This window comes from Rhinatrema bivittatum, chromosome 13, assembly GCF_901001135.1.
Source record: "Rhinatrema bivittatum chromosome 13, aRhiBiv1.1, whole genome shotgun sequence".
NCBI lineage: Eukaryota > Metazoa > Chordata > Amphibia > Gymnophiona > Rhinatrematidae > Rhinatrema > Rhinatrema bivittatum.
Window position 1 is genome coordinate 83,275,948 of NC_042627.1, and position 25,061 is coordinate 83,301,008.

General features: G+C 45.9%; 1 protein-coding gene across 1 annotated transcript in view; it reads right to left on the bottom strand.

The window, feature by feature from the left end:
- Window positions 1–3,889: 3,889 nt before the first annotated feature.
- The window catches only part of RASGRF1 (Ras protein specific guanine nucleotide releasing factor 1), a 139,689-nt gene continuing 118,517 nt past the window's right edge, over window positions 3,890–25,061 (bottom strand). Inside the window, 4 exon segments of the mRNA XM_029574978.1 lie at window positions 3,890–8,571; window positions 11,252–11,320; window positions 16,979–17,096; window positions 19,193–19,272. Coding sequence (XP_029430838.1) covers window positions 8,479–8,571; window positions 11,252–11,320; window positions 16,979–17,096; window positions 19,193–19,272 — 360 coding nt within the window. The 3' untranslated portion in view covers window positions 3,890–8,478.

Consider the following 25,061-nt stretch of genomic DNA (forward strand, 5'->3'; position numbering starts at 1 on the left):
TCCGCCCCCTCCCCTCCCCTCCCTCAGTCCCGCCCCACCCGTACTCATCGTAGGGCATGCCCCGCCCTCTCCCGGCGCTCATCCAGAGCATGCCCCGCCTCCGCTCCCTCCCCTCCCTCAGTCCCGCCCCACCAGTACTCATCATAGGGCATGCCCCGCCCCCTTCCCGGCTCTGATCCTCCGTCCACTGCCCCTCCCCCATGCTTTCTCAACTCCAGTCCTTCCTTCCCTCGTTCAAATTCTCCCTGGGCCTTACACCGCAGCTTCTTTTCCGCATGCCCTGAAGCAAATGGCAAATTAAATTTAATATGGAAAGTGCAAAGTGATGCACTTAGGGAAGAGTAACCCAAATTATAGCTACAAAATCCAAAGTTCCACCTTAGGAGTCGCCACTCACATAAAAGATCATTGAAAATACATTTAAATCTTCTGCTCAGTGTGCAGCAGCAGCAGCCAAGAAAGCAAATAGAATGATTGGGATGATTGGGAAAGGAATGGAGAATGAAACAGAGAATATATCACAATGGCTCTGTGTCACTCCATAGTGCGACCTCATCTTGAGTATTGTGTGCAGCATCACATCTCCAAAAAGACAGAGCAAGGCAACCACAATGATAAAGGGGTTGGAACGATCCTCCTATGAGGAAAGGATAAAGAGGTTGGAGAAGAGACGGCTGGAGGGAGATATGATAGAGGGTTATAAAATAACTAGCACCTGTACCCGTTCCACGCCCGGGGCGAGCCTTTTTATTGGCACATAGGCTGCTGTAGGGAAGCGTTATCTGAAAAGGAGATTGTTATCACCCAGGGCAAGGGACGTGGAAGCACGTGTGCTAGAGCCAGGGCTAGCGGTGTTAGCTTCACGTTCCTCTTTACTCCTGTGGGAATTCTGCTGAAAAAAATTTTAAATTCTGCACACAAAAACTGAAAATTATGCAAAATTATGCAAACTTTATATTGGTCAAAATAACACAATTTACATGACAGTCTTTAAGTAATTACAGTTTAAATTATTAAATAAAAAAGTTATTAAAGTTGCAGAATTTTAAATATTTTGAGCAGAATTTCCCTAGAAATTCACTGTAAGAGTGTCCCTTCCACACACACATCCCCTCATACAGGCTCCCTCACTCTCTCGCACACACACATCCCCTCATATAGGCTCCCTCACTCTCTGGCACACACACACACACATCCCCTCATATAGGCTCCCTCACTCTCTGGCACACACACACACACATCCCCTCATATAGGCTCCCTCACTCTCTGGCACACACACACACACATCCCCTCATACAGGCTCCCTCACTCTCAGGCACACACACACACATCCCCTCATATAGGCTCCCTCACTCTCTGGCACACACACACACATCCCCTCATATAGGCTCCCTCACTCTCTGGCACACACACACACATCCCCTCATACAGGCTCCCTCACTCTCAGGCACACACACACATCCCCTCAAATAGGCTGAAACCCTCTCTGAAACCTACACTCAAGCATCCCGCGCACTCCCCCTCTTACCAACCAAGCTGTCTCTCGCACTCCCCCCACACCCCCTCTCCTCTCTCACACACACATTCTCTCTCACTGGCATCCCCCTCCCTTCATACAGGCTCCCTCACTCTCAGGCACACACACACATCCCCTCATACAGGCTCCCTCACTCTCTGGCACACACACACACATCCCCTCATACAGGCTCCCTCACTCTCTGGCACACACACACATCCCCTCATACAGGCTCCCTCACTCTCTGGCACACACACACACATCCCCTCATACAGGCTCCCTCACTCTCTGGCACACACACACACATCCCCTCATACAGGCTCCCTCACTCTCTGGCACACACACACACATCCCTTCATACAGGCTCCCTCACTCTCTGGCACACACACACATCCCCTCAAATAGGCTCCCTCTCTGAAACCCACACTCAAGCATCCCGCGCACTCCCCCTCTTACCAACCAAGCTGTCTCTTGCACTCTCCCACACCCCCTCTCCTCTCTCACCAGCATCCCCCTCCCCTCCTATAGGCTCCCTCTCTCTGAACCCCATACTCAAGCATCCCTCACCCACCCTCTCTTACCTCCCATGCTCTCTCTCACCTCCTCCCCACCCCCCTCTCACCAACCATGCTCTGTCACCCCCCCTCTCTCACACACACATTCTCTCTCACCGGCATCCCCCCCCCCATGCTCTCTCTCACACCCTCCCCGACACACATTCTCTCTCACCGGCATCCCCCCCCCATGCTCTCTCTCACACCCTCCCCGACACACATTCTCTCTCACCGGCATCCCCCCCCCCATGCTCTCTCTCACACCCTCCCCGATACACATTCTCTCTCACCGGCATCCCCCCCCCATGCTCTCTCTCACACCCTCCCCGATACACATTCTCTCTCACCGGCATCCCCCCCCATGCTCTCTCTCACACCCTCCCCGATACACATTCTCTCTCACCGGCATCCCCCCCCCCATGCTCTCTCTCACACCCTCCCCGACACACATTCTCTCTCACCGGCATGCTGCAGGACCCGCGCCATTCGCGGCACACGGGGGTCTTCCATTTTTGCCTTGAGCAGAAAATAGCAGCGGAGACCCCGGCATGCCACGAACAGCGCACCGGGCCTTCATCTTCACCGCGGAGCATGTACCGCGGGACGCGCTCCGTTCGCGGCACGCCAGGGTCTCCTCAGCTATTTTTAGCCTGTCCCGCGATGGCCGCTGCAGAATTCCCCCCGGAGTACCTCTTGTACCTGATGTTGCGGCATTTGAGCCTCCAAGGTGTCCAGGGAGCCACCTGCACGCCAAGCCAGATATACCATAGCGCCATCTATCGGTGGGCTGGAGAACATGCGCGAGCACCGACGGACACACTACCAAGCCCGATATATTATGGATGTGGAGTGAAACGAGTAAATGTTAATCAGTTGTTTACTTTTTTGAAAAGTACAAAGACCAGGAGACAATGAAATTACTGGGTAATACATTTAAAACTAATAAGAGAACATATTTTTTTATTCAATGCATAATTAAGTTCTGGAATTTGTTGCCAGAAGATGTGGTGAAAGCTGTTAGTGTAGCTGCGTTTAAAAAAGGTTTGGACAAGTTCCTGGAGGAAAAGTCCATTAACCATTGAGGGAGAGCCCACGATAGGGCACCTCCCTGAGATTTCTTTTCTTACTCTCTGATACTGCACCTTCCTGAGATCTTTTTGCCCTTACTTAAGCTTTGATTGTGCACCTGCTTGAGGTCTTCTCTCAAGTCTAGGGGGCATTCCATGAAGTTAGCATGGGGCACATTTAAGACTAATCGGAAAAAAATCTTTTTCACTCAATGCACAATTAAGCTCTGGATTTTGTTGCCAGAGGATGTGGTTAGTGCAGTTAGTGTAGCTGTGTTTAAAAAAGGATTGGATAAGTTCTTGGAGGAGAAGTCCATTACCTGCTATTAAGTTGACTTAGAAAATAGCCACTGCTATTAATTGCATCAGTAGCATGGGATCTTCTTAGTGTTTGGTTACTTGCCAGGTTCTTATGGCCTGGATTGGCCACTGTTGGAGACAGGATGCTGGGCTTGATGGACCCTTGGTCTGACCCAACATGGCATGTCCTTATGCTCTTATGAATTAATCTTTTTATTGATATGATTGCTGTTCATGGAGGACTTTGGCCCTCGGTTCTGATAAGCACCAGTAATGTGGTCCTCTGTGACAGCTATTCTCCTTGTAAAGAGTACTGGGACTTGCACGTGACCCAGGCTGGCCCCTGTCAGGAAGAGGATGCTGGGCTGGGTGGACCATGGATCCGATTCAGCACCGCACTTCTGATGTTCTTAGTTAACCGGGCAGTGAAGTGAACTTGACAACACTCAGCATTCACCCTGAGATAGAATAGATTTATTAGCAAGAGGTAATCAGGAAACAGAGTTTTACAAAAATGGAAATCGTTTTTCTCATGGTTTTTTTTTTCTGCAAACAAACTAAGTTAAAACATTTTAGGGCTTTCAAGAGAATTGTCAAATATAGCAGTGCCTACTGCTTGCATGTGTTACAGGAGAGCATGCCTGTACAATGTAAAAAATCCACAAATATTCACAGAATGAGCACTACACTATCAGACTCCTGCCAGCAAGTGTTTAGGCAGGACCACAAAGCATGTGTGACCATGTTCAGCTCTAACTCTACTGTGTGCTACTAAGGATTGTCACAACGTGCACAGAAGAGCAGCAGCTCAAGAGAAGGCTGGAGAGAAATATCCTGCTGCAGCCTCCACCTTCTCACGCCTAGCAGAAAAGGGGAAGGTTTTTACCTGGTTTCTACACACAATGTCCAGAGGTGTGTGTGCATGGGCCTGCAGCTGTGTCCGGTGGTTGAGAGAGTGCATTAGTGAAGGCACTCATCCCTGTCCCAGTGGACAACCCCAGAAAAGGGTGCCCTCATGGCTGAAGGCAGTCCCTGCGGCCATGGCCACTAGCAGTGGGGCTCGTCACTATGCCTGCACTGATGCAACACTCACGCATGTGCAGCAGATTCAGCTGACGCTGCGGCCGCCACAATCCCAGACGCATTGCTGGGGCCTGTGCTTCAGTTCTGCCACTGATACTGCTGTGGTACTGCAGTGTATTCAGCCCTCTCTGTGTGCTCAATCTCTTTCTGCCTTTTTATGCTGAAAAAGAACAGAGAGACGCACAGAAGGCATTGTGTAAGATCCAGACCATAAAGAAAGAGCAAATTCAACCCAGAAAACAAAGAGGACCTGTGACCTCTTCTCCAGTCATGAAATCTGACTACATCTGAAGGTCACACACACGCCCTCACTCCCTCTATCTGAAGGCCACGCACACTCCCTCGCTCCGTCTAAAGGCCACGCACACTCCCTCTCATTGTGACAAGGTCACACACTCTCCCTCTATTAGAAGGTCACACACACTCCCTCTGTCACAAGGCCACACACTCTCCCTCTCATTGTGACAAGGTCACACACTCTCCCTCTATTAGAGGGTCACACACACTCCCTCACATTGTGACAAGGTCACACACACTCCCTCTATTAGAAGGTCACACACACTCCCTCTGTCACAAGGCCACACACTCTCCCTCTCATTGTGACAAGTTCACACACACTCCCTCTATTAGAAGGTCACACACACTCCCTCTGTCACAAGGCCACACACTCTCCCTCTCATTGTGACAAGGTCACACACTCTCCCTCTATTAGAGGGTCACACACACTCCCTCTATTAGAAGGTCACACACACTTCCTCTGTCACAAGGCCACAGACTCAGAATATGCAAATTTATCTCATGCATACTCCTTGTGGACATCCTGAAAATCCAATTGACTGTAGGATCCCCAAGATAGATTTGAGAAGCCCTTGGAGGAGCTATTCCTGAGGAGAGCATCCAGAGGCTGCAGGGAGCTATCCAAATCTCATGCCATTGAAAGAAAAATCTGACTTGATTATTCCACACTTGCATGAATATCACTGATCTGCAACAGCCCATGAATTCACTAAAGCACTATTAGTAATGGGGATGCTGACTCTCTACACACTTGTTATAATCCTCTTTATCTGCAGCCATGCACCTACCCATCCATCACTCCCTGGAGGAACTACAAGACCCAGTGCTTACAGGGCCCCTCACTGTCCTCTCGGAGACTCACAGCGCTCCAAAGTAGTCCTGGAGAGAAGCATTCTTGCAAATTTGACCATGAAGTCCCAACAGGTGCAACACAAGGAAACCTGAATGACAGCTCCATCATCCTTCAGTAAGGGAACGCCTCCCTCTTGCTCAGATCTTCACCCTCTCTCCTCCTGCATGTCCTGAGCTAGTCCAAAGGGAAAGGTCATCCTAGGGAGGCTCTTATGAGACAGTTTGTCCTTGACCAAAACCTGCGGCAGTTGCTGGATCTGGAGAGGAAATGTTTTGGAATTTCGCAGGATCGGCCAGAAGGACAGGCTGAACTGCAGATTAACGGTCTCAAAGTGGAGTGGAGTTGCCTGCCACGCATGAGCCAATGCTACATTACTGCATCAGAGTTTTACTGCCCCGTGGAATAGCAAGCTGCAGCCTTCCTGCAGGCTGTGCAATGCGACTCATTCTGCAGTCAGTGCGTGAACCAATGCTACATTACTGCATCAGAGTTTTACTGCCCCGTGGAATAGCAAGCTGCAGCCTTCCTGCAGGCTGTGCAATGCGACTCATTCTGCAGTCAGTGCATGAACCAATGCTACATTACTGCATCAGAGTTTTACTGCCCCGTGGAATAGCAAGCTGCAGCCTTCCTGCAGGCTGTGCAATGCGACTCATTCTGCAGTCAGTGCGTGAACCAATGCTACATTACTGCATCAGAGTTTTACTGCCCCGTGGAATAGCAAGCTGCAGCCTTCCTGCAGGCTGTGCAATGCGACTCATTCTGCAGTCAGTGCGTGAACCAATGCTACATTACTGCATCAGAGTTTTACTGCCCCGTGGAATAGCAAGCTGCAGCCTTCCTGCAGGCTGTGCAATGCGACTCATTCTGCAGTCAGTGCATGAACCAATGCTACATTACTGCATCAGAGTTTTACTGCCCCGTGGAATAGCAAGCTGCAGCCTTCCTGCAGGCTGTGCAATGCGACTCATTCTGCAGTCAGTGCATGAACCAATGCTACATTACTGTATCAGAGTTTTACTGCCCCGTGGAATAGCAAGCTGCAGCCTTCCTGCAGGCTGTGCAATGCGACTCATTCTGCAGTCAGTGCCACTGGAACCGTGAGAAGGACGAGGCCTGAGCCTTTCAGACCCCCAGGTGCCTCCTCGCGCCTTCTGGGACCATATTTGTCCCAGGACAAGTGGTTCCAGCAGCAGCACATGAGACGCAGGCCCTTCCCTTGCCTCTGCACGCCTGCACACTTATCCCATTCTCTGCTCACAGATCTCTTCCGCACATGCTGTTCTTTGCTGGAAAATCTGCCTCACATGAGAGAAGCCAGGTGTGCACTGAAGTGGTTTTCTTTGTTTCTGGATGCCAAGGGCTTTAGTCAGCTCTGGAGGATGCATTTCCTGGTCTTATGTTTAGAGCTGTGAATATTCTCTCGGGGAGATGGGGATGCCGTGCATGGCACCAGCAGGCTGTATTGTGACCTATGATTTCTTCACAGCAGAAGGCTTTGTTTCTTTTTCATTCATGGCCTGTGACACAGCTGCTTTTAGCTAGATTTACCATTTTTGCCTCCCATAAGCTCCGGCTGTGAAGAACGATCATCTCAGTCGCCAGGCTAAGAACATGGATTAGGTTTTTGGGTTGAGTGTGTAGGTGACTAACCCTTTCGGGAATGGTCCATGGGTGTAGGGGATGAGGGGTGGTCTACACCGCCTGCATACCCTGCATTTCATTTTTGGAGCTGTCCTGAATACATTTTTGAACACCACGCATATCTCCCAAATATTCCCCCTCAAGACATTTACTACTTGGAAAAACTCGAATTTCCTCAGATATTTGTCCATCAGAGCCCAAAAAGATTGGGAGTTAATCAATTGCTATGAAAGTATACACTAGTGTGTATACAGCAGCACAGGCTGCTCTGTGGGACATATGCAGCACGAGGAGAGAGAATATGCTGCGTGCACAGCATCATGAAAAGTGTATACTAGAGTAGAATATATTCTGTGCACACAGCCTCAGGAGTGTCTGTGCTAAAGGAGTATACACTGGACACAACTGCAGAATGAGTGTCTGTGCACTAGGACACAAAGCAATCTGTGTCACAGCTTTAGGAGAAGAATCTTCGCATTCCATGAGAGGATATGCTGTGTGTACAGCTCGACAAGACACCTACAAAATCAAGAGGAATGTCTGTAAACTGTTAGAGGATGTTGGTGTACAAAGCTCTGCAGTACACTTACATAAGGGACTATATGTTGTGTACACATTGATGCAGAACACACACTGCTTCAAGAGGTGACTATACTATGAGAGAGTATATGCTTGTATATACAATACAGGAGGATGCACACTGCATCAGGAGGACTGTACATTATGAGAGTATATGCTGTATACACACGTTAGCAGGTCACACAGCTTCAGGAGGGTCTGTACATTGTGAGAGTAAATGCTGTGTACACTGGTCTGTGGGGCATACTCAACTTCAGTAGGATTGACTGTACATTATGAGAGAGTACATGCTGTGTGCACATTAGGACACACAGCTTCAGGAGGAGCATCTGTACATTATGAGAGTTTATGCTGTGTACCCTGGCCTATGGAGCTTACTCAGCTTCAGGAGGACTATCTGTACATTGTAAGAGTATATGCTGTGTATACACAGCAGGACACACAGCTTCAGGAAGCATGTCTGTACATTATGAGAGTATATGCTGTACACACAGGTCTGTGGGACACACTCAGCTTCAGGAGGTCTGTCTGTATATTGTGAGAGAGTATATTCCATGTATACAATGCTGTGGGACACACACAGCTTTATGAGGGGACCTTGGGTTCTATTCGTAGTGAAGCCTCATACAGACTTTCTTCATCCATCACTGAAGATTTGTCCAGCAAGTAATCAGTCACCTAAAAAAGAGGTAGAATCCACTCACTATTGGAAAGGAGCCAACACATGGTACGGCAGCGTATACAAAACAAAGAAACAGCACATGGTATGGTAGCGTATACAAACCAGAGAAACAGCACATGGTATGGCAACGTATACAAACCAGAGAAACAGCACATGGTATGGTAGCGTATACAAAACAGAGAAAAACAGCACATGGTATGGCAATGTGCATTATACAGAAAAGGAGCAAGTCATAAGGGCAGTGTGTATGATACAGAAGCGCAGCACGTGGTATGGCACTGGGTACAGTATAGAGGAGGAGTGCATGGTACAGCAGTGTGAATAGTAGAGAGGAAGAATGTGTTGTATGGCAGTGCGTATGGTACAAAGAAGGAGTACATGGTATGGCAATATGTATAGTACACAGAAGTGCGTGGTACAGCACTGTGTACAATATAGAGGAGGAGTGCATGGTACAGCAGTGTACAATACAGAGGAGGAGTGCATGGTACTGCAGTGTGTATAGTAGAGAGGAAGAATGTGTTGTATGGCAGTGTGTATGGTACAAAGAAGGAGCACATGGTATGGCAATATGTATAGTACACAGAAGTGCGTGGTACAGCACTGTGTACAATATAGAGGAGGAGTGTATGGTACAGTAGCATGTACAGTATAGAGGAAGTGTATAGTATGGCAATGTGTACGGTGTGGAGGAGGAGTGAATGGTAAAGAGGAAGTTGTATGATACAACAGTGTGAACCGTACAGAGGAGGAGTGTATGGTACAGAGGAAGTTGTATGATACAACAGTGTGTATTGTACAGAGGAGGAGTGTATGGTATGCTAGTATGTACAGTACAGAGGAAGTGTATAATATGGCAATGTGTACGGTGTGGAGGAGGAGTGAATGGTAAAGAGGAAGTTGTATGATACAACAGTGTGAACCGTACAGAGGAGGAGTGTATGGTACAGAGGAAGTTGTATGATACAACAGTGTGTATTGTACAGAGGAGGAGTGTATGGTATGCTAGTATGTACAGTACAGAGGAAGTGTATAATATGGCAATGTGTACGGTGTGGAGGAGGAGTGTATGGTACAGAGGAAGTTGTATGATACAGCAGTGTGTACCGTACAGAGGAGGAGTGTATGGTACAGAGGAAGTTGTATGATATAACAGTATGTACCGTACAGAGGAGTGTATGGTACGGTAGTATGTACAGTACAGAGGAAGTGTATAGTATGGCAATGTGTACGGCATGGAGGAGGAGTGTATGGTACAGAAGAAGTTGTATGATACAACAGTGTGTACCGTACAGAGGAGGAGTGTATGGTACGCTAGCATGTACAGGACAGAGGAGGAGTGTATGGTACGCTAGCATGTACAGTACAGAGGAAGTGTATAGTATGGCAATGTGTACGGCATGGAGGAGGAGTGTATGGTAAAGAGGAAGTTGTATGATACAGCAGTGTGTACCGTACAGAGGAGGAGTGTATGGTATGGTAGCATGTACAGGACAGAGGAGGAGTATATGGTACAGAGGAAGTTGTATGATATAACAGTATGTACCGTACAGAGGAGTGTATGGTACGGTAGTATGTACAGTACAGAGGAAGTGTATAGTATGGCAATGTGTACAGTGTGGAGGAGGAGTGTATGGTAAAGAGGAAGTTGTATGATACAGCAGTGTGTACCGTAGAGAGGAGGAGTGTATGGTATGGTAGCATGTACAGGACAGAGGAGGAGTATATGGTACGGTAGCATGTACAGGACAGAGGAGGAGTGTATGGTACAGAGGAAGTTGTATGATACAACAGTGTGTACCGTACAGAGGAGGAGTGTATGGTACAGAGGAAGTTGTATGATACAACAGTGTGTACCGTACAGAGGAGGAGTGTATGGTACAGAGGAAGTTGTATGATACAACAGTGTGTACCGTACAGAGGAGGAGTGTATGGTACAGAGGAAGTTGTATGATACAACAGTGTGTACTGTACAGAGGAGGAGTGTATGGTACAGAGGAAGTTGTATGATACAACAGTGTGTACTGTACAGAGGAGGAGTGTATGGTACAGAGGAAGTTGTATGATACAACAGTGTGTACTGTACAGAGGAGGAGTGTATGGTACAGAGGAAGTTGTATGATACAACAGTGTGTACTGTACAGAGGAGGAGTGTATGGTACAGAGGAAGTTGTATGATACAACAGTGTGTACTGTACAGAGGAGGAGTGTATGGTACAGAGGAAGTTGTATGATATAACAGTGTGTACTGTACAGAGGAGGAGTGTATGGTACAGAGGAAGTTGTATGATACAACAGTGGGTGCACCGTACAGAGGAGGAGTGTATTGTACGCTAGCATGTACAGGACAGAGGAGGAGTCTATGGTACAGAGGAAGTTGTATGATATAACAGTGTGTACTGTACAGAGGAGGAGTGTATGGTACAGAGGAAGTTGTATGATACAACAGTGGGTGCACCATACAGAGGAGGAGTGTACGGTACAGAGGAGGTTGTTTGATACAACAGTGGGTGCACCGTACAGAGGAGGAGTGTACGGTACAGAGGAGGTTGTATGATACAGCAGTGTGTACCGTAGAGAGGAGGAGTGTATGGTACGCTAGCATGTACAGGACAGAGGAGGAGTCTATGGTAAGACATTTTCTGAAGTACAACACAACAATGTTTGGTACACTACCTTTGGCTGGTGTTCGATTTTGTAGGATGTTTGCTGAAATTGACGTATCTCTCTGATTATGTGGGAAATCTGTTACAGAAAGAATTGTGAAAGCCCATCAATTAATCTTCCTGTTGCTGTGCACATGCAGGATGCCTCTCACTCAAAAACTGGTGAAAAATGTCCATAAGATCCACAGAAGTCTTCAGGTTGCCTGTACATTTTTGGGCGGTTGGCAAACCTGGATGCGTCTCTCTTTTGGCTCCTGGGCAGCTGCTGTGGTTCAGCCCAAGATGTCATTCACTTGCAACCTTACCTGCTCTGCACTGCTGCCCCTTTTGGTGCCAACTCCTCTCCCACCTCCTGCCTAATATCCTTAAAGGGATATTGGGCCCAGCCCAACAAAAATCCCCTTTTCTGTATCTTTTAAAGAGGGCTGTCCACTAGTCCTGTGATACCCAGCAGTTTTACTGACAGTGGATAAAACAGTTATCTTGTATGTGAAAAAAAACGAATGAATCGTCAATAGAACAATTCTTCAGCAGTTGGCAACCCTGCACACAAGCCCCCAAATTAATATCGACACATTCGCACATTCTTCGATTTAAAATCATTGCCATTCACTTTTCCACATATTAATTTCACTCAAGATTTCACTAAAGAAAAGAGATCTACTGGTGGATTGAGTTGTTGAGTTGGGCCACGAGGGCCATTTGGCCTGGCCTCTAACTCAAAGGGATCCTTGCATATAGACATTTGTTAATTTTGGTGAATCCCTATATCATTTTTATTAAGGCTAAAGACCTAGGCCTGAGTAAAGGAGGAATGAACCATTTGCTTAGCATTCCCTCTTGCAAGATGCCACTATGGCTAATTTCTAAAATTTGATCTATTGAGAGAGTTCTAGTGGAAGACCAGAAGGAGTGCGGGTGGTCATTTGGAAGGGTAGGCTGTATTTTCTTTTCTCCTCCTTCAATGGGTGACACAGGTGATGCTACAATGTGTTTTGCATTGGGTGCCATAGAATGGCCTTTTGCCTATGTGCAGATGGACACTGTTTATTTTTCCCTTTTCTTTTCTATATTTTTAAGAGTGGAGAGTTTCCCTTTTCCAAGCAAAGAGAGCTCAGGCCTTCTTGGAATATTTCTTTAACAGGAGTAAAGCTTTGCTTTTTTGAATTAGATTACCTAGATGTACTCTAGGAAGCAGCAGCACTCTCTGTACCAATCATTTTTGTGGAGAAGGAGTTGTGTCAACTAATTCAGGGTTGTACTAATTCTCCCCAGGTACTGAATCTAAATAGCTTAAGAAGCAAGTGCCCATTGCGTATTACCGAAATTGAAAATAGAAACTGTGCAATTATGATGTATCAATAAATTAGTACTTCATGCAACATCATAGATACAAGCTGAACCAGGAAAGAAGTTTTTGAAGTGAAGAGAATGTGATACCTCACATAACAATGGGCCTCTCAATATTTGTCAGAGAGTGCACACAAACAAATGTGTCAAACATACCCGCCCGACATGATCTCAGCTTTTGTAAAGCTGAGATCATGTCATAGCGATATATTACGGGACAGACTTTAGAAAGTTGTACCCCTGAAGAAGGCCAGGAAACACGGATCGTGTCGGGTCAGGCCGGTGTTCGAAAAAAGCTGTCACCATTCCACTCTACGTAAAATGATAAGTGTCCTGTTTCTATAAACAATTATTATAAAAAAAAGGAAAAAAGAAAAAAATGTATAATCTAGAATGTAGATACCAATGATTATAAAGAAGGTCAATCGCGTTAAACCAGTCTTTTAATATACTGGTTAATGGCGGGTATGTTTGACATTTGTTTGTGTGCACTCTCTGACAAATATTGAGAGGCCCATTGTTACATGAGCTTTTATAGGATTGTTCTTGGGGAGAGGGGAAGCTGTTGATTGTGATTGTGTTAATTATCAAAATCTCGGGGGTGGGGGTGGTAGTATGGACCTCTGCCCCAGATCTTTTGAGTACCCAGCAAGGCCTCTGCAGCAGTGGCGTAGCCAGAATTGATTTTTTGGGTGGGCACAAGGTTAACATGGGTGGGCTGTAGGCATGCAGGTCTACTAGTTGTTTTTTTACTGATAAATAATGCCAAATTATGCAGCATAGCATTCACATCTACGCCTAAGTATGAGGTTTACTTAATGATACAAACATAATTCACGGTGATTTGTGGTAGTTTAGCCTTCTTATTATTACGATTTTATACACGACTCCTACCTGTCCATAAATTTTGAGAGAGCGGTTGTGTTGCTTCTATTTAAATTGCTAACATCTCAAAATATAGATATATATTTTTACCTTTGTTGTCTGATCTTTGTATTTTTCTAATCAGTTGGTCCTGGTCTCTTTTTCCCATTTTTTCCCTATAGCTCATTTCCTAATTCCTTTTCAGTGTCTTTCTTCTATTACTGTCTTCTTCCCTTACACACACACACACACACACACATATACACACACACACACACACACACACATACACGCTTTCTCTCACAGACTCCCTCTCACACACTCAAGCTCTCACTCTCATATGCTCTCTCCCCCGCCCCCCCAAGCTCACATTCAAGTTCTCACTTTCTCACCCCTCCCCAGGCTTATATTCTTATGCACACACAGACACACATCCAGGCACCCATTCTCACCCACCCACAAACCCATGCTCCCAGTCTCACCCACACATATTCAAGCTCCCATTCTCATCCATACATATACACATTTAAGGTCCTATTCTCACCCACACATACACACATTCAAGCACCCATTCTTATCCACATATTCAAGCTTCCATTCTCACCCACCCACACAAACCCAGGCTCTCATTCTCACCCATATATACACACATTTGAGCTCCCATTCACCCACCCACAAACCCAGGCTCCCATTCTCAACCACACATTCACACATTCGAGCTCCCATTCACCCACATATTCAAGCTTCCATTCTCACCCACATACACACCCAGGCTCCAGTTTTCACCCACACACACTCCCATTCTCATCCACACATACACATTCAAGCACGTGCACAGCTTCCGCTTTCTCCCCCAGAGCAGGAAGATCAGCTGCCTCTCCTGCTGCCACCGGCCTCCTGCTATCTTCGGGCGTCCGAACTTCCTGTCGGGGGGGGGGGAGCGGAAGCGCAGCGCACAACGTCTGCTTCCTCCCTCCCCCCCCCCCAAGCAGGAAGTTCGGCGGGCAGTACGGCCCGACGCCCGAAGATAGCAGGAGGCCGGTGGCAGCAGGAGAGGCAGCTGATCTTCCTGCTTTGGGGGAGAAAGCGGAAGCTGTGGGCGGCGCTTCCGCTCCCCCAAACAGGAAGTTCGGCGGGCCGTTTGGTCCGAAGATAGCAGGAGAACGGGTGGCAGCAGGAGAGGCAGCTGATCTTCCTGCATTGGGGGAGGAAGCGGAAGCTGCGCGTGGCGCTTCCGTTCCCCCCCCCCCCCCCGAACAGGAAGTTCGGTTGGCCATACGGCCGCAGCAGCGCTTCCCACGTGTGCCGTGATGGCGCGCGAGGCGTGGGTTCTCTTGTTCGCTGTCGCGGGGATGGGATCCCGCGACAGCCTTGCAGTTCCGGTGCCGGTTGGGTGGGCCTGGGTCTAAGTTGGGTGGGCACCTGCCCACCCAGGCCCACCCGTGGCTACGCCACTGCTCTGCAGGACACAGATATCCCCCCATCTCAGGCACATTTTCTCTCTCTCTCTCCTCATCATCCCCCACCTCCACAACATTCGCCCCGAGCCATTCTCCCCATCCTTATCTCACCCTGAGTTCAGTATTCAGCTACTTCTCCTGGTGCTGGATGCTGGTTGTGGCTTCCTCCACCTCCGCCTGGGAGTCTCATCCTGGAACTTGTGCTGCGCTCTCTGTTGCAGTGGGGCTGGAGCAGAGAGCACAGCACATCCTCTGCAGTCTCTGTTTGCCCGCACCACTGAGTAGCACTGACCCCCTCATCCAAACAATTACCAGCTTGTACAGGCATGGACATTGTTTAAAAATACAATCCTAGAGGCGCAGTCCATATGTATTCCGCGCATTAAGAAAGGTGGAAGGAAGGCAAAACGATTACTGTCATGGTTAAAAGGTGAGGTGAGAGAGGCTATTTTAGCCAAAAAAACATCCTTCAAAAATTGGAAGAAGGATCCATCTGAAGAAAATATAAGTGCAAGGTGATGCATATAGGGAAAAATAACCCTTGCTGTAGTTACACAATGTTAGGTTCCATATTAGGTGCTACAACCCAAGAAAGAGATCTAGGTGTCATAGTGGATAATACATTGAAATCGTCGGTTCAGTGTGCTGCGGCAGTCAAAAAAGCAAACAGAATGTTGGGAATTATTAGAAAAGGAAATGGTGAATAAAACGGAAAATGTCATAATGCCTCTGTATCGCTCCATGGTGAGACCGCACCTTGAATACTGTGTACAATTCTGGTCGCCGCATCTCAAAAAAGATATAGTTGCGATGGAGAAGGTACAGAGAAGGGCTACCAAAATGATAAGGGGAATGGAACAACTCCCCTATGAGGAAAGACTAATGAGGTTAGGACTTTTCAGCTTGGAGAAGAGACGGCTGAGGGGGATATGATAGAGATGTTTAAAATCATGAGAGGTCTAGAACGGGTAGATGTGAATCGGTTATTTACTCTTTCGGATAGTAGAAAGACTAGGGGGCACTCCATGAAGTTAGCATGGGGCACATTTAAAACTAATCGGAGAAAGTTCTTTTTTACTCAACCCACAATTAAACTCTGGAATTTGTTGCCAGAGGATGTGGTTAGTGCAGTTAGTATAGCGGTGTTTAAAAAAGGATTGGACAAGTTCTTGGAGGAGAAGTCCATTACCTGCTATTAATTAAGTTGACTTAGAAAATAGCCACTGCTATTACTAACAATGGTAACATGGAATAAACTTTGGGGTAGATTTTCAAATAGCGCGATTTGGCGTACTTTTGTTGGCGCATCAGGCGTAAACAAAAGTACGCTGGATTTTAGTAGATACGCGCGTAGCCGTGCGTATCCGCTAAAATCCGGGATCGGCGTGCACAAGGCTATGGATTCCGTATAGCCGGCGTGCGCCGAGCCGCGCAGCCTACCTCCGTTCCCTCCCCTCACCTTCCCCTCCCCTTCCCCTACCCAACCCACCCGCCCGGCCCTGTCTAAACCCCCCCTTACCTTTGTCGGGGGATTTACGCCTCCCGGAGGGAGACGTAAATCCCCGCGCGCCAGCGGGCCGCTAGCGCACAGGGACGCAACCTGGGGGCGGGTCCGAAGGGCGCGGCCACGCCCCTGGACCGCCCCGGGCCGTAACCACGCCCCCGGGCCCACCCCCGAAACGCTACATCCCGCCCCGAAAACGCCGCGCGGATCGGGCCCGCCCCCCCGACACGCCCCCCCTCGGAAAACCCCGGGACTTACGCGAGTCCCGGGGTCGGCGCGCACCGGTGCGCCTATTGAACATAGGCGCACCGGCGAGCAGGGCTCTGAAAATCCGCCCCTTAGTTTTTGGGTACTTGCCAGGTTCTTATGGCCTGGATTGGCCACTGTTGGAGACAGGATACTGGGCTTGATGGACCCTTGGTCTGACCCAGTATGGCAGGTTCTTATGTTCTTATGCCGGCTTTGAACTTGTGCCTGAGCAGAGGAAAAACTCTCCAGGGCAACTCTACAGGACAGAAAGCACAGCGGGAGTAACAGTACAGAGGATCTGGATACTCACCATTCTCATTTTGGAGAAATTCACTAATCCATCCTCTGTGTAATTTGGTGTCCCCTCTTCAATGAAGGCGAGATCTGCCAGGTACATTCCTAGGTATGGGACACAGGGGGGATCACAGCTTAAAGAGACAAGAAAGGCGCCATGTCAATCTTTCTTATATGAAGGATCAGGATTACAGTTCTAAGGACATGCAAGGCAGACAGCGGGTTGCAGAAACAGTGCAATAACCCAGAGCAATGTGTTCTGCAGAAAATCGCATGTTAGAACCCGAAGTGCAGCTCTCAGGAGCCTCCTGGCCTTCGGCTTCCCTGCAAGATTGCCATTTCCAGATTCAGTGGCATTCCTCTGTATAACATGGCTTGCTCTCCTCTGCCTGCTTCCACATAATTTGCTGTTCCGCCAGACTGCAAGGAGACATGTTCAGGAGCATCCCTCACCCACTCGCACAGAAGAGCAGGTTCACAATCCATGCTACCCACAATATTTATCTTTCAGAATTAGAGTCAAATACCCATGATCTAAGTAGCTGCAAGTGGCTATTACAACATTGCCTCCTTAATATTTCTGAAGAACTATAGACGTTTCCAGCCCCAGCATTATGAACAGCAGTACAGCAGGGTGCTTCTGTTCTGTTCAGAATGGTGGTGTAATCTGTACTTTGTCACATCAGTAGATTCTCTTTGAGAATAAGCTGGGATGAAACACTCTAACGCAACGTCTCCCATATAATTCCCTGAGACTTTGCAATGTTTGCAGAACGCTGCCACAAGAGGCATAACTGGTGCAAAAAAATATGATCATATTACGCCTATTTGGTTACCTATAAAATATAGAATTGAATACAAAGTTTGCTGCTTATTAAACAAATCTATCAATAATTTGAATACAGAATGGTAATAAATTCTTCTTTAAGGATTTATGCCCTGCAATGAAACTTACGTTCAGCAAATAAGGGTTTATTACCAATTCCATCGGTTAAATCAGCTCACCTAACTAAAGTTAGAGAGAGAGCAATGTCTCTAGCTGGGCCCAGATTATGGAACTCTCTTCATAGTGAGCTGAGATTACAATCGAACTATCAGACTTTTAAGAAAGAATTAAAGACATGGTTATTTATAAAGGCCTTCGGAGAGGACACCAACTGAGGGTTTAACACTTTAATTGAAAGGTGAACTTTTGACGTATTGAGAGGCTAATGTTTTGCTGATTGCTTTAATGATGTTTAATTTAATTGTTTTTTATTATTATTGAATTTTGTTGTACATGATTTTTTTTCCTGTTGATTTTATTGCTTTTATACTTCATTTTACTTTCTTTTGATTTTGTTTTATTTGTTATATTGTATAGTTTTTTTTTTAATTTTACATTGACATTGTGAACCGGTATGATTGATTGCAGAATATCAGTATACAAAGTAATATAAATAAATAAATAAGAGTACACAATATCTGAATTGACATAATGGAGATAAAGTTCCTTCCACCTGGCCAAGGGAAAGTAAAATAGTGTGCAAGCTTTTATCCACTCCCAGGAATATGTCCTTTTTTTATTTCAGACACCCCAATTTACCCTAAGCATATATCCCAAAATATATGACACAAAACATGCAAAGCACAGATACAGCATGGAGGGCTGAAGAGCAGGTATTCAACAAATCCCCATGCAAGCATCACACTGATACATGAAAACAGGAATACAGCACTGACAGATGAAGAGAAGATCTTCCTCAGAGCCCCACACATCTGTCACATGGATACATGAAAACAGGAATACAGCACTGACAGATTAAGAGAAGATCTTCCTCAGAGCCCCACACATCTCTCACATGGATACATGAAAACAGGAATACAGCACTAACAGATGAAGAGCAGATCCTCCTCAGAGCCCCATGCATGTGTCACACTGATATATATAAAGCAGGATGTACAGAGAGAGCTCCCTGCACCGTCTCAGGGGTGAAGGACTCAGGATGTACAGAGAGAGCTCCCTGCACAGTCTCAGGGGTGAAGGACTCAGGATGTACAGAGAGAGCTCCCTGCACCGTCTCAGGGGTGAAGGACTCAGGATGTACAGAGAGAGCTCCCTGCACCGTCTCAGGGGTGAAGGACTCAGGATGTACAGAGAGAGCTCCCTGCACCGTCTCAGGGGTGAAGGACTCAGGATGCTCCCTGCAGGACACATCACCGTCTTAACGGTAACAGACTCCGCACTTACTTTTTCAAGGCCTCCCGAAGGTTCTTGAATCTGCCCTCTGAGGACACCAGTTTTTGCAGCTTATCAATCACCGCTTTTGTCTGAAAGAATGAAATAAGTAATATTAAAGAGCAGTTGTGGATGAGTGGTTCTCTGGAGAATGCTGGAGATGTCCTCTCTTTCACTGGTACCAGGTCCCACTTTGCTGAAGCTACAACACGAATGGAAGTTTATTGTCTGATTGCTCCTTAGGGCAGCACTGGTACCAGTGCTGCCCTAAGGAGCGCCTTGAACCTTTGCCAGAGTCTGTCTGGACTCCATCAGATCTCCCAGATCCATAAGACCCTCCTAGAAATTATAATGCAAGAGGAAACCCTCAGCCAGTCATAGATCAGAGAGTGGTTGAATTAGCAAACACTAGAAACCAATCAGAAGAAACACCAACTCTATTGTTATCAGCAAGTCACAAAGGTTAAAAGCAGTCATAATATGAGGCAAATATTCTAAAGATTTAACTTGCAGAAACCTGGCAGGCAAGAAAGGACCGGCCAGATGCACTCTCAGGGCTACCAGTGAGTAGAATAATCAGTGCTAATTAACTAAATTTACCCACACCAGTCCGGCCACACAAATGACTGCCCTTAATCTAACCGCTCAAATTTTCAATAGGTAGATTTAGTTGGATATTCATCTGCAAAAATAGCTGGATGAATGTAGATGAATATCCAGTAAAGATAACAAGTAAGCTGATTTGGTTATCTTTACCTGCTCAGTAGGATTTGAATAACCATCCCTGAATCTGTAACGTAATAGAAGATTTGCCATACTGGGTCAGATCAAAGGTCCAACAAGCCCAATATTGTGTTTCCAACAGTGGCCAAGCCAGTTCACAAGATCCTGGCAGGATCCCAAGGGGTAGAGAGATCCCAAGAATGAGCAGTGGATTTCTGCAACTCTACCTTAATAATGGTTAATAGATTTTTCCTCCAGGAACTTGTCCAATCTTTCTTAAACACAGCTACACTAATAACTTTCACCACATCCTCTGGCAATGAATTCCAGAGTTTAATTATGCATTGAATCTTAAATGTATTCTCTAGTCACACTCCAGCAATATCTCCCATTGTTCTGATCTTACCCTTCCACTAATCCATCACTCAAACATCATTCATCATTTGCACACTACATGTAGGTGGGATGTGAAGGAAACTTGCAAATATTTGACAGGCTCAGTAAAATACAGGTGGTAACATTTACCTTAGAAAGGAAATTTGAAGCAGAAGGGGTCATGATCTGAAGTTGTAGGAAGAAAGATTCAGAGGGAAGGGTGAGATAATACGTCTGGCACTGCCCTGTTTGTCTTCCTGCTTTTACAGAAGTCCTTCTCAACAATGCTTTGCTTTTGGCAGGTTTGCTTGAACTCTGTTTCAGTTCTTGTTTTGCTACTTTGATTGTAGTTCTTACTGGTAATGGCCATTCTTATGGCCTTATTAAATAATAATAAGGTCAGACTAACTGGCTTGTACCCCACTCCACGATAAAACCACTACAAATGCTACAAAATGCCACAGCAAGACTTATCGCAAATACCCATAAACATGAACATATCAGCCCCATCCTCAGAGATCTACACTGGCTCCCCATACTCTCCCGCATTCACTACAAAACCCTGACCATTGTACATAAATCCCTTCATGACCACAACTCCAACTGGCTAGAAATTCCTTTTAACTCTCCCCAGTCTACCCGACCCACCAGAACTGCCAAAGGCACCCTACTTGTACCCTCACTGAAAATAGCCCATCTCTCCTCCACAGGCGACCGGGCCCTCTCAATTGCTGGCCCCTCTCTCTGCAACTCCCTGCCTCCTAAACTGCGCCTTGAACCGTGTGCAATTAAATATAAAAAGAAGTTAAAAACCTGGTGATTTAAACGAGCCTATCCAGAATAGATCTACACCCAATCTGTCATCCCATGCGCCCTATATTGTGACTATACATTCCTTATGTTAAGGATCTCGATGCTTTTTTGTTTAATCTATACTTCCACGCTGCACTTTGTTATCCCCTCCTAGTTCCTACTCCCTGTTAAGATGTACTTTCCAAGCCTAACTGTTCGAATGTGAACCGGTGTGATGTCCCCTACTAATACCGGTATATAAAAGTCTTTAAATAAATAATAATAATAAAATAAATACGTAATTCTAAGGATCTCACTGTAATCTATTGAGATCTCATTTTAATTATTGATCTCATTCTCATGATACTGTTAAATGTGGTTTGCTAAATGTTACATCTATTTCTTCCAAATTGAAATATATCAGACCTGCTTCTTACTCTTGATGTCTTATTTTTGATTGAAGCCAGGTTAAAATGGGGAGATTGATATTGCTTAAGTCAAGCTTGTCCCCTAGATGTTTATTTTTATAGAAATGTCGTCCTCAGTCAGGAAGGGGGAAAGATGGTGGTGTGACCGGCTGCCTCTAGGCTGCTCAGAAGTTCCTCTCTGGTTGAATTACTGCGCCTCCCAAACGTAAAGGCAAAGTTAGGGCTTAACCTTCAGAGCCCTCTCTGCCTTCCGGACATCATCTTTAGAAGAGGGCGAAATGCCCAGCGCTGGGATGGACAGGGAGGAGCTTTCTCTGGCTGCAAGGGCTCAGCGTGCTCAGGACTCGGATATAGCAGAGGCAATGGAAGAAAAGGTCACCTTGCAGGCCGCTTCAGTGCCTCTTGTTTGCTGCTGAAAAAGCGACTTCTTTCCTGGAGAACGTTCGTGGGCCACCTGGTTCCTTACAGGAGGGTGACGTTTGTATTGCTGAGTCTGGAGTTTCCACCATTTCTCCAGTGCTCGCTGCTCCTGATAAACTGGCGGTGGTTGCTTTGGAAGCTCTTTGGGACTTGATAGTGTCCAAGGGCTGGGCTTGTGCCTCATATTCCTTAAAAGTGGATTCTGTTTCCTCTTGTCTGGATTTACCCCAATCTCAAACATCTTCCAGATTTTTCTCTCTTGAACAAAAGGTCTCTAATATTGAGAATCTTCAATCCTCCTTTATACAAAAGAGGAAGAGTTTACAACATGGAACTGAATTTCTCGAGAATAAGTCTCGCTAACTTAACTTGAGATTCATACATTTTCCTAAGATTGACGTTGAGCTTCCCAGAATGAGTCTTGAAAATACCTGAGGAAACAATCCCTACTTTAAATACAGTTTACTTATTTCACCTAGGAACACAATTTCAAGCTGTAGTCCTGGACTTAACGGCTTTTCTTCTAATCTGGAGGTTGTTGGAAGCTCTACCTTGGTGGTCACTTTTTTCTCTGAATTAGACTTGACTACTTTAAGAATTTTGCTGTTTCTTTCATGGGTTTTTCCTGACCTTTCCCGTGCTACCCAGATTAGGAGGAAGGCTTTTCTAGCCTTTTGCAAAGATGTACTAGCTCTTAGAGCTACATTTATGTTAAGGTTTCCATGGAAATGCTTTATTAAATTAGCAAATGAGAGTGATATCTTTTTTGCTCCTGAACAGCTCCAGGCCCTTGTTAATTCCAGAAAGCCCTTAACCTTAATAATTGTTAATTGACTTTTCCTCCAGAAACTTGTCCAAACCCATTTTAAACGCAGCTATGCTAACAGCTTTCACCACATCCTCTGGCAATGAATTCCAGAGCTCAATTATGCGTCGAGTTAAAAATTATTTTCTCTTATTAGTTTTAAATCTAAGTTAATAGTTTATCCCAGTTCCTCGCTCCTCCTTGTTCTCTGTAAGACAAACATATTAAGTCTGTTCTATGTTATATGTAAACCGAAGTGATTAGTAACATTGTTACCAGAACCTCGGTATATAAAAACGTTAAATAAATAAATAAATGTATTACCCAGTAACTTCATTGTGTGTCTCTTGGTCTTTGTACTTTTTGAAAGAGTAAACAACTGATTAAAATTTACTCATTCCATTCCACTCATTTTATAGACCTCTATGATATCCCCCCTCAGCCACCTCTTCTCCAGGCTGAAGAGTCTTAACCTCTTTAGTCTTTCCTCATAGGAGAATCGTTCCATCTCCTTTATCATCTTGGTTGCCCTTCTTTGTACCTTTTCTAATTCTGCTATGTCTTTCTTAAGAACATAAGAAATTGCCATGCTGGGTCAGACCAAGAGTCCATCAAGCCCAGCATCCTGTTTCCAACAGAGGCCAAACCAGGCCACAAGAACCTGGCAATTACCCCAACTAGCTATAAAAAAATAAATAAGAGACCTGTAGCCACTTCACCTGAGTTTAGAATGGTGCTTGCTATGTTAATCCACTTGGAAATGTGGAATTAAGGGTCAGCAAACAAGTTGTAGGTGAGACCGTTTTACTGAGTTTGTAATACAAGGGGGTCTAAACAAGATTCTGCCCAAATTCTAAAGCATGTTGCAGCCCTCAGGTAGTCAGGCTTTCAGGATACGCACAGAGTAGAGGTAGTGTACGCACATTCATTGGGAATATCCTGAAAAATGGACTGGCTGAGAGGTTCCCGGAAACTGGGTGGAGAGTCGCTGTTCCAGCTGTCTACATTCGGGCTACTTTTAGGCCAGATAAACCAGGAACTGCCTGCTCTATTGAATATTGCCCCTATATATTCTAGAATCAATTCTACACAACAAAAATAAATACACAGGAAAATTGGTTCTTACCTGCTAATTGATATGTGGTGACCAGAACTGCTCACAATACTCAAGATGAGGTTGCACCTTGGAGCAATACAGAGACATTAAGATATTCTCTGTTTTATTCTCCATTCCTTCCCTAATAATCCCAAGCATTCTATTTGCTTTCTTGGCTGCTGCTGCACACTGAGCAGAAGATCTCAATGTATTTTCAACGATGACACCTAGATCCTTTTCGTTAGTGGTGACTTCTAATGTGGAACCTTGCATTTTGTAGCAGTAATTTGGGTTGCTCTTCCTTAAGTGCATCAATTTGCACTTGTCTACAGTATACTGAGGGAGCTCAGAGATGTGCTGGCGGGTCCGCTGTGTGACCTGTTCAAAAGATCCCTAGAAACGGGAGTGGTGCCGAGTGATTGGAGAAGAGCAGTGGTCCCGCTTCACAAGAGTGGGAACAGAGAAGAGGCTGGTAACAACAGACCGGTTAGCCTCACCTCGGTGGTGGGAAAAGCCGGTAGATGTGGTATATTTGGATTTTCAGAAGGTGTTTGACAAAGTCCCTCATGAGATGCTTCTAAGAAAACTATAAAGTCATGCGATAGGAGGCGATATCATTTTGTGGATTGCAAACTGGTGGAAAAAGGTAAACAGGTTTGGATAAGTTCTTGGAGGAGAAGTCCATTATCTGCTATAATCAAGTTGACTTAGAAAATAGCCATTGCTATTACTAGCATCAGTAGCATGGGATATATTTAGTGTTTGGGTACTTGCCGGGTACTTGTAGCCTGGATTGGCCACTGTTGGAAACAGGATGCTGGGCTTGATGGAACCTTGGTCTGACCCAGTATGGCAACTTGGTGTCTGCTATGGAAAACATTTGGTCTCTTATTTGCATTAGGTGTGTGTTCTGAGTAGAAGGCACCATTAGAAGTCCTTTGTTTTGTGATCTTACGGCTCTCTGTGGTGTGTAAAGTTAAGAACATAAGAAATGCCATACTGGGTCAGACCCAGTCACTCCTAATAAACATTGGTTAATATTGTTGAGGATGTTGAAAATTAGAGTTAATATTTTATAATGGATTCTGAATTGTACAGGACGCCAGTGTAGTGCTATCAGTGAGGAGATGATGTGTTTGAATTTCCTTGTCTCTGGTAAGAGCCTAGCAGATTCATTTTGAAGTAACTGTAGTGGTTTTAGAAGACCTGAGGGTAGGCCTGGTAATAGGGAGTTGCAGTAGT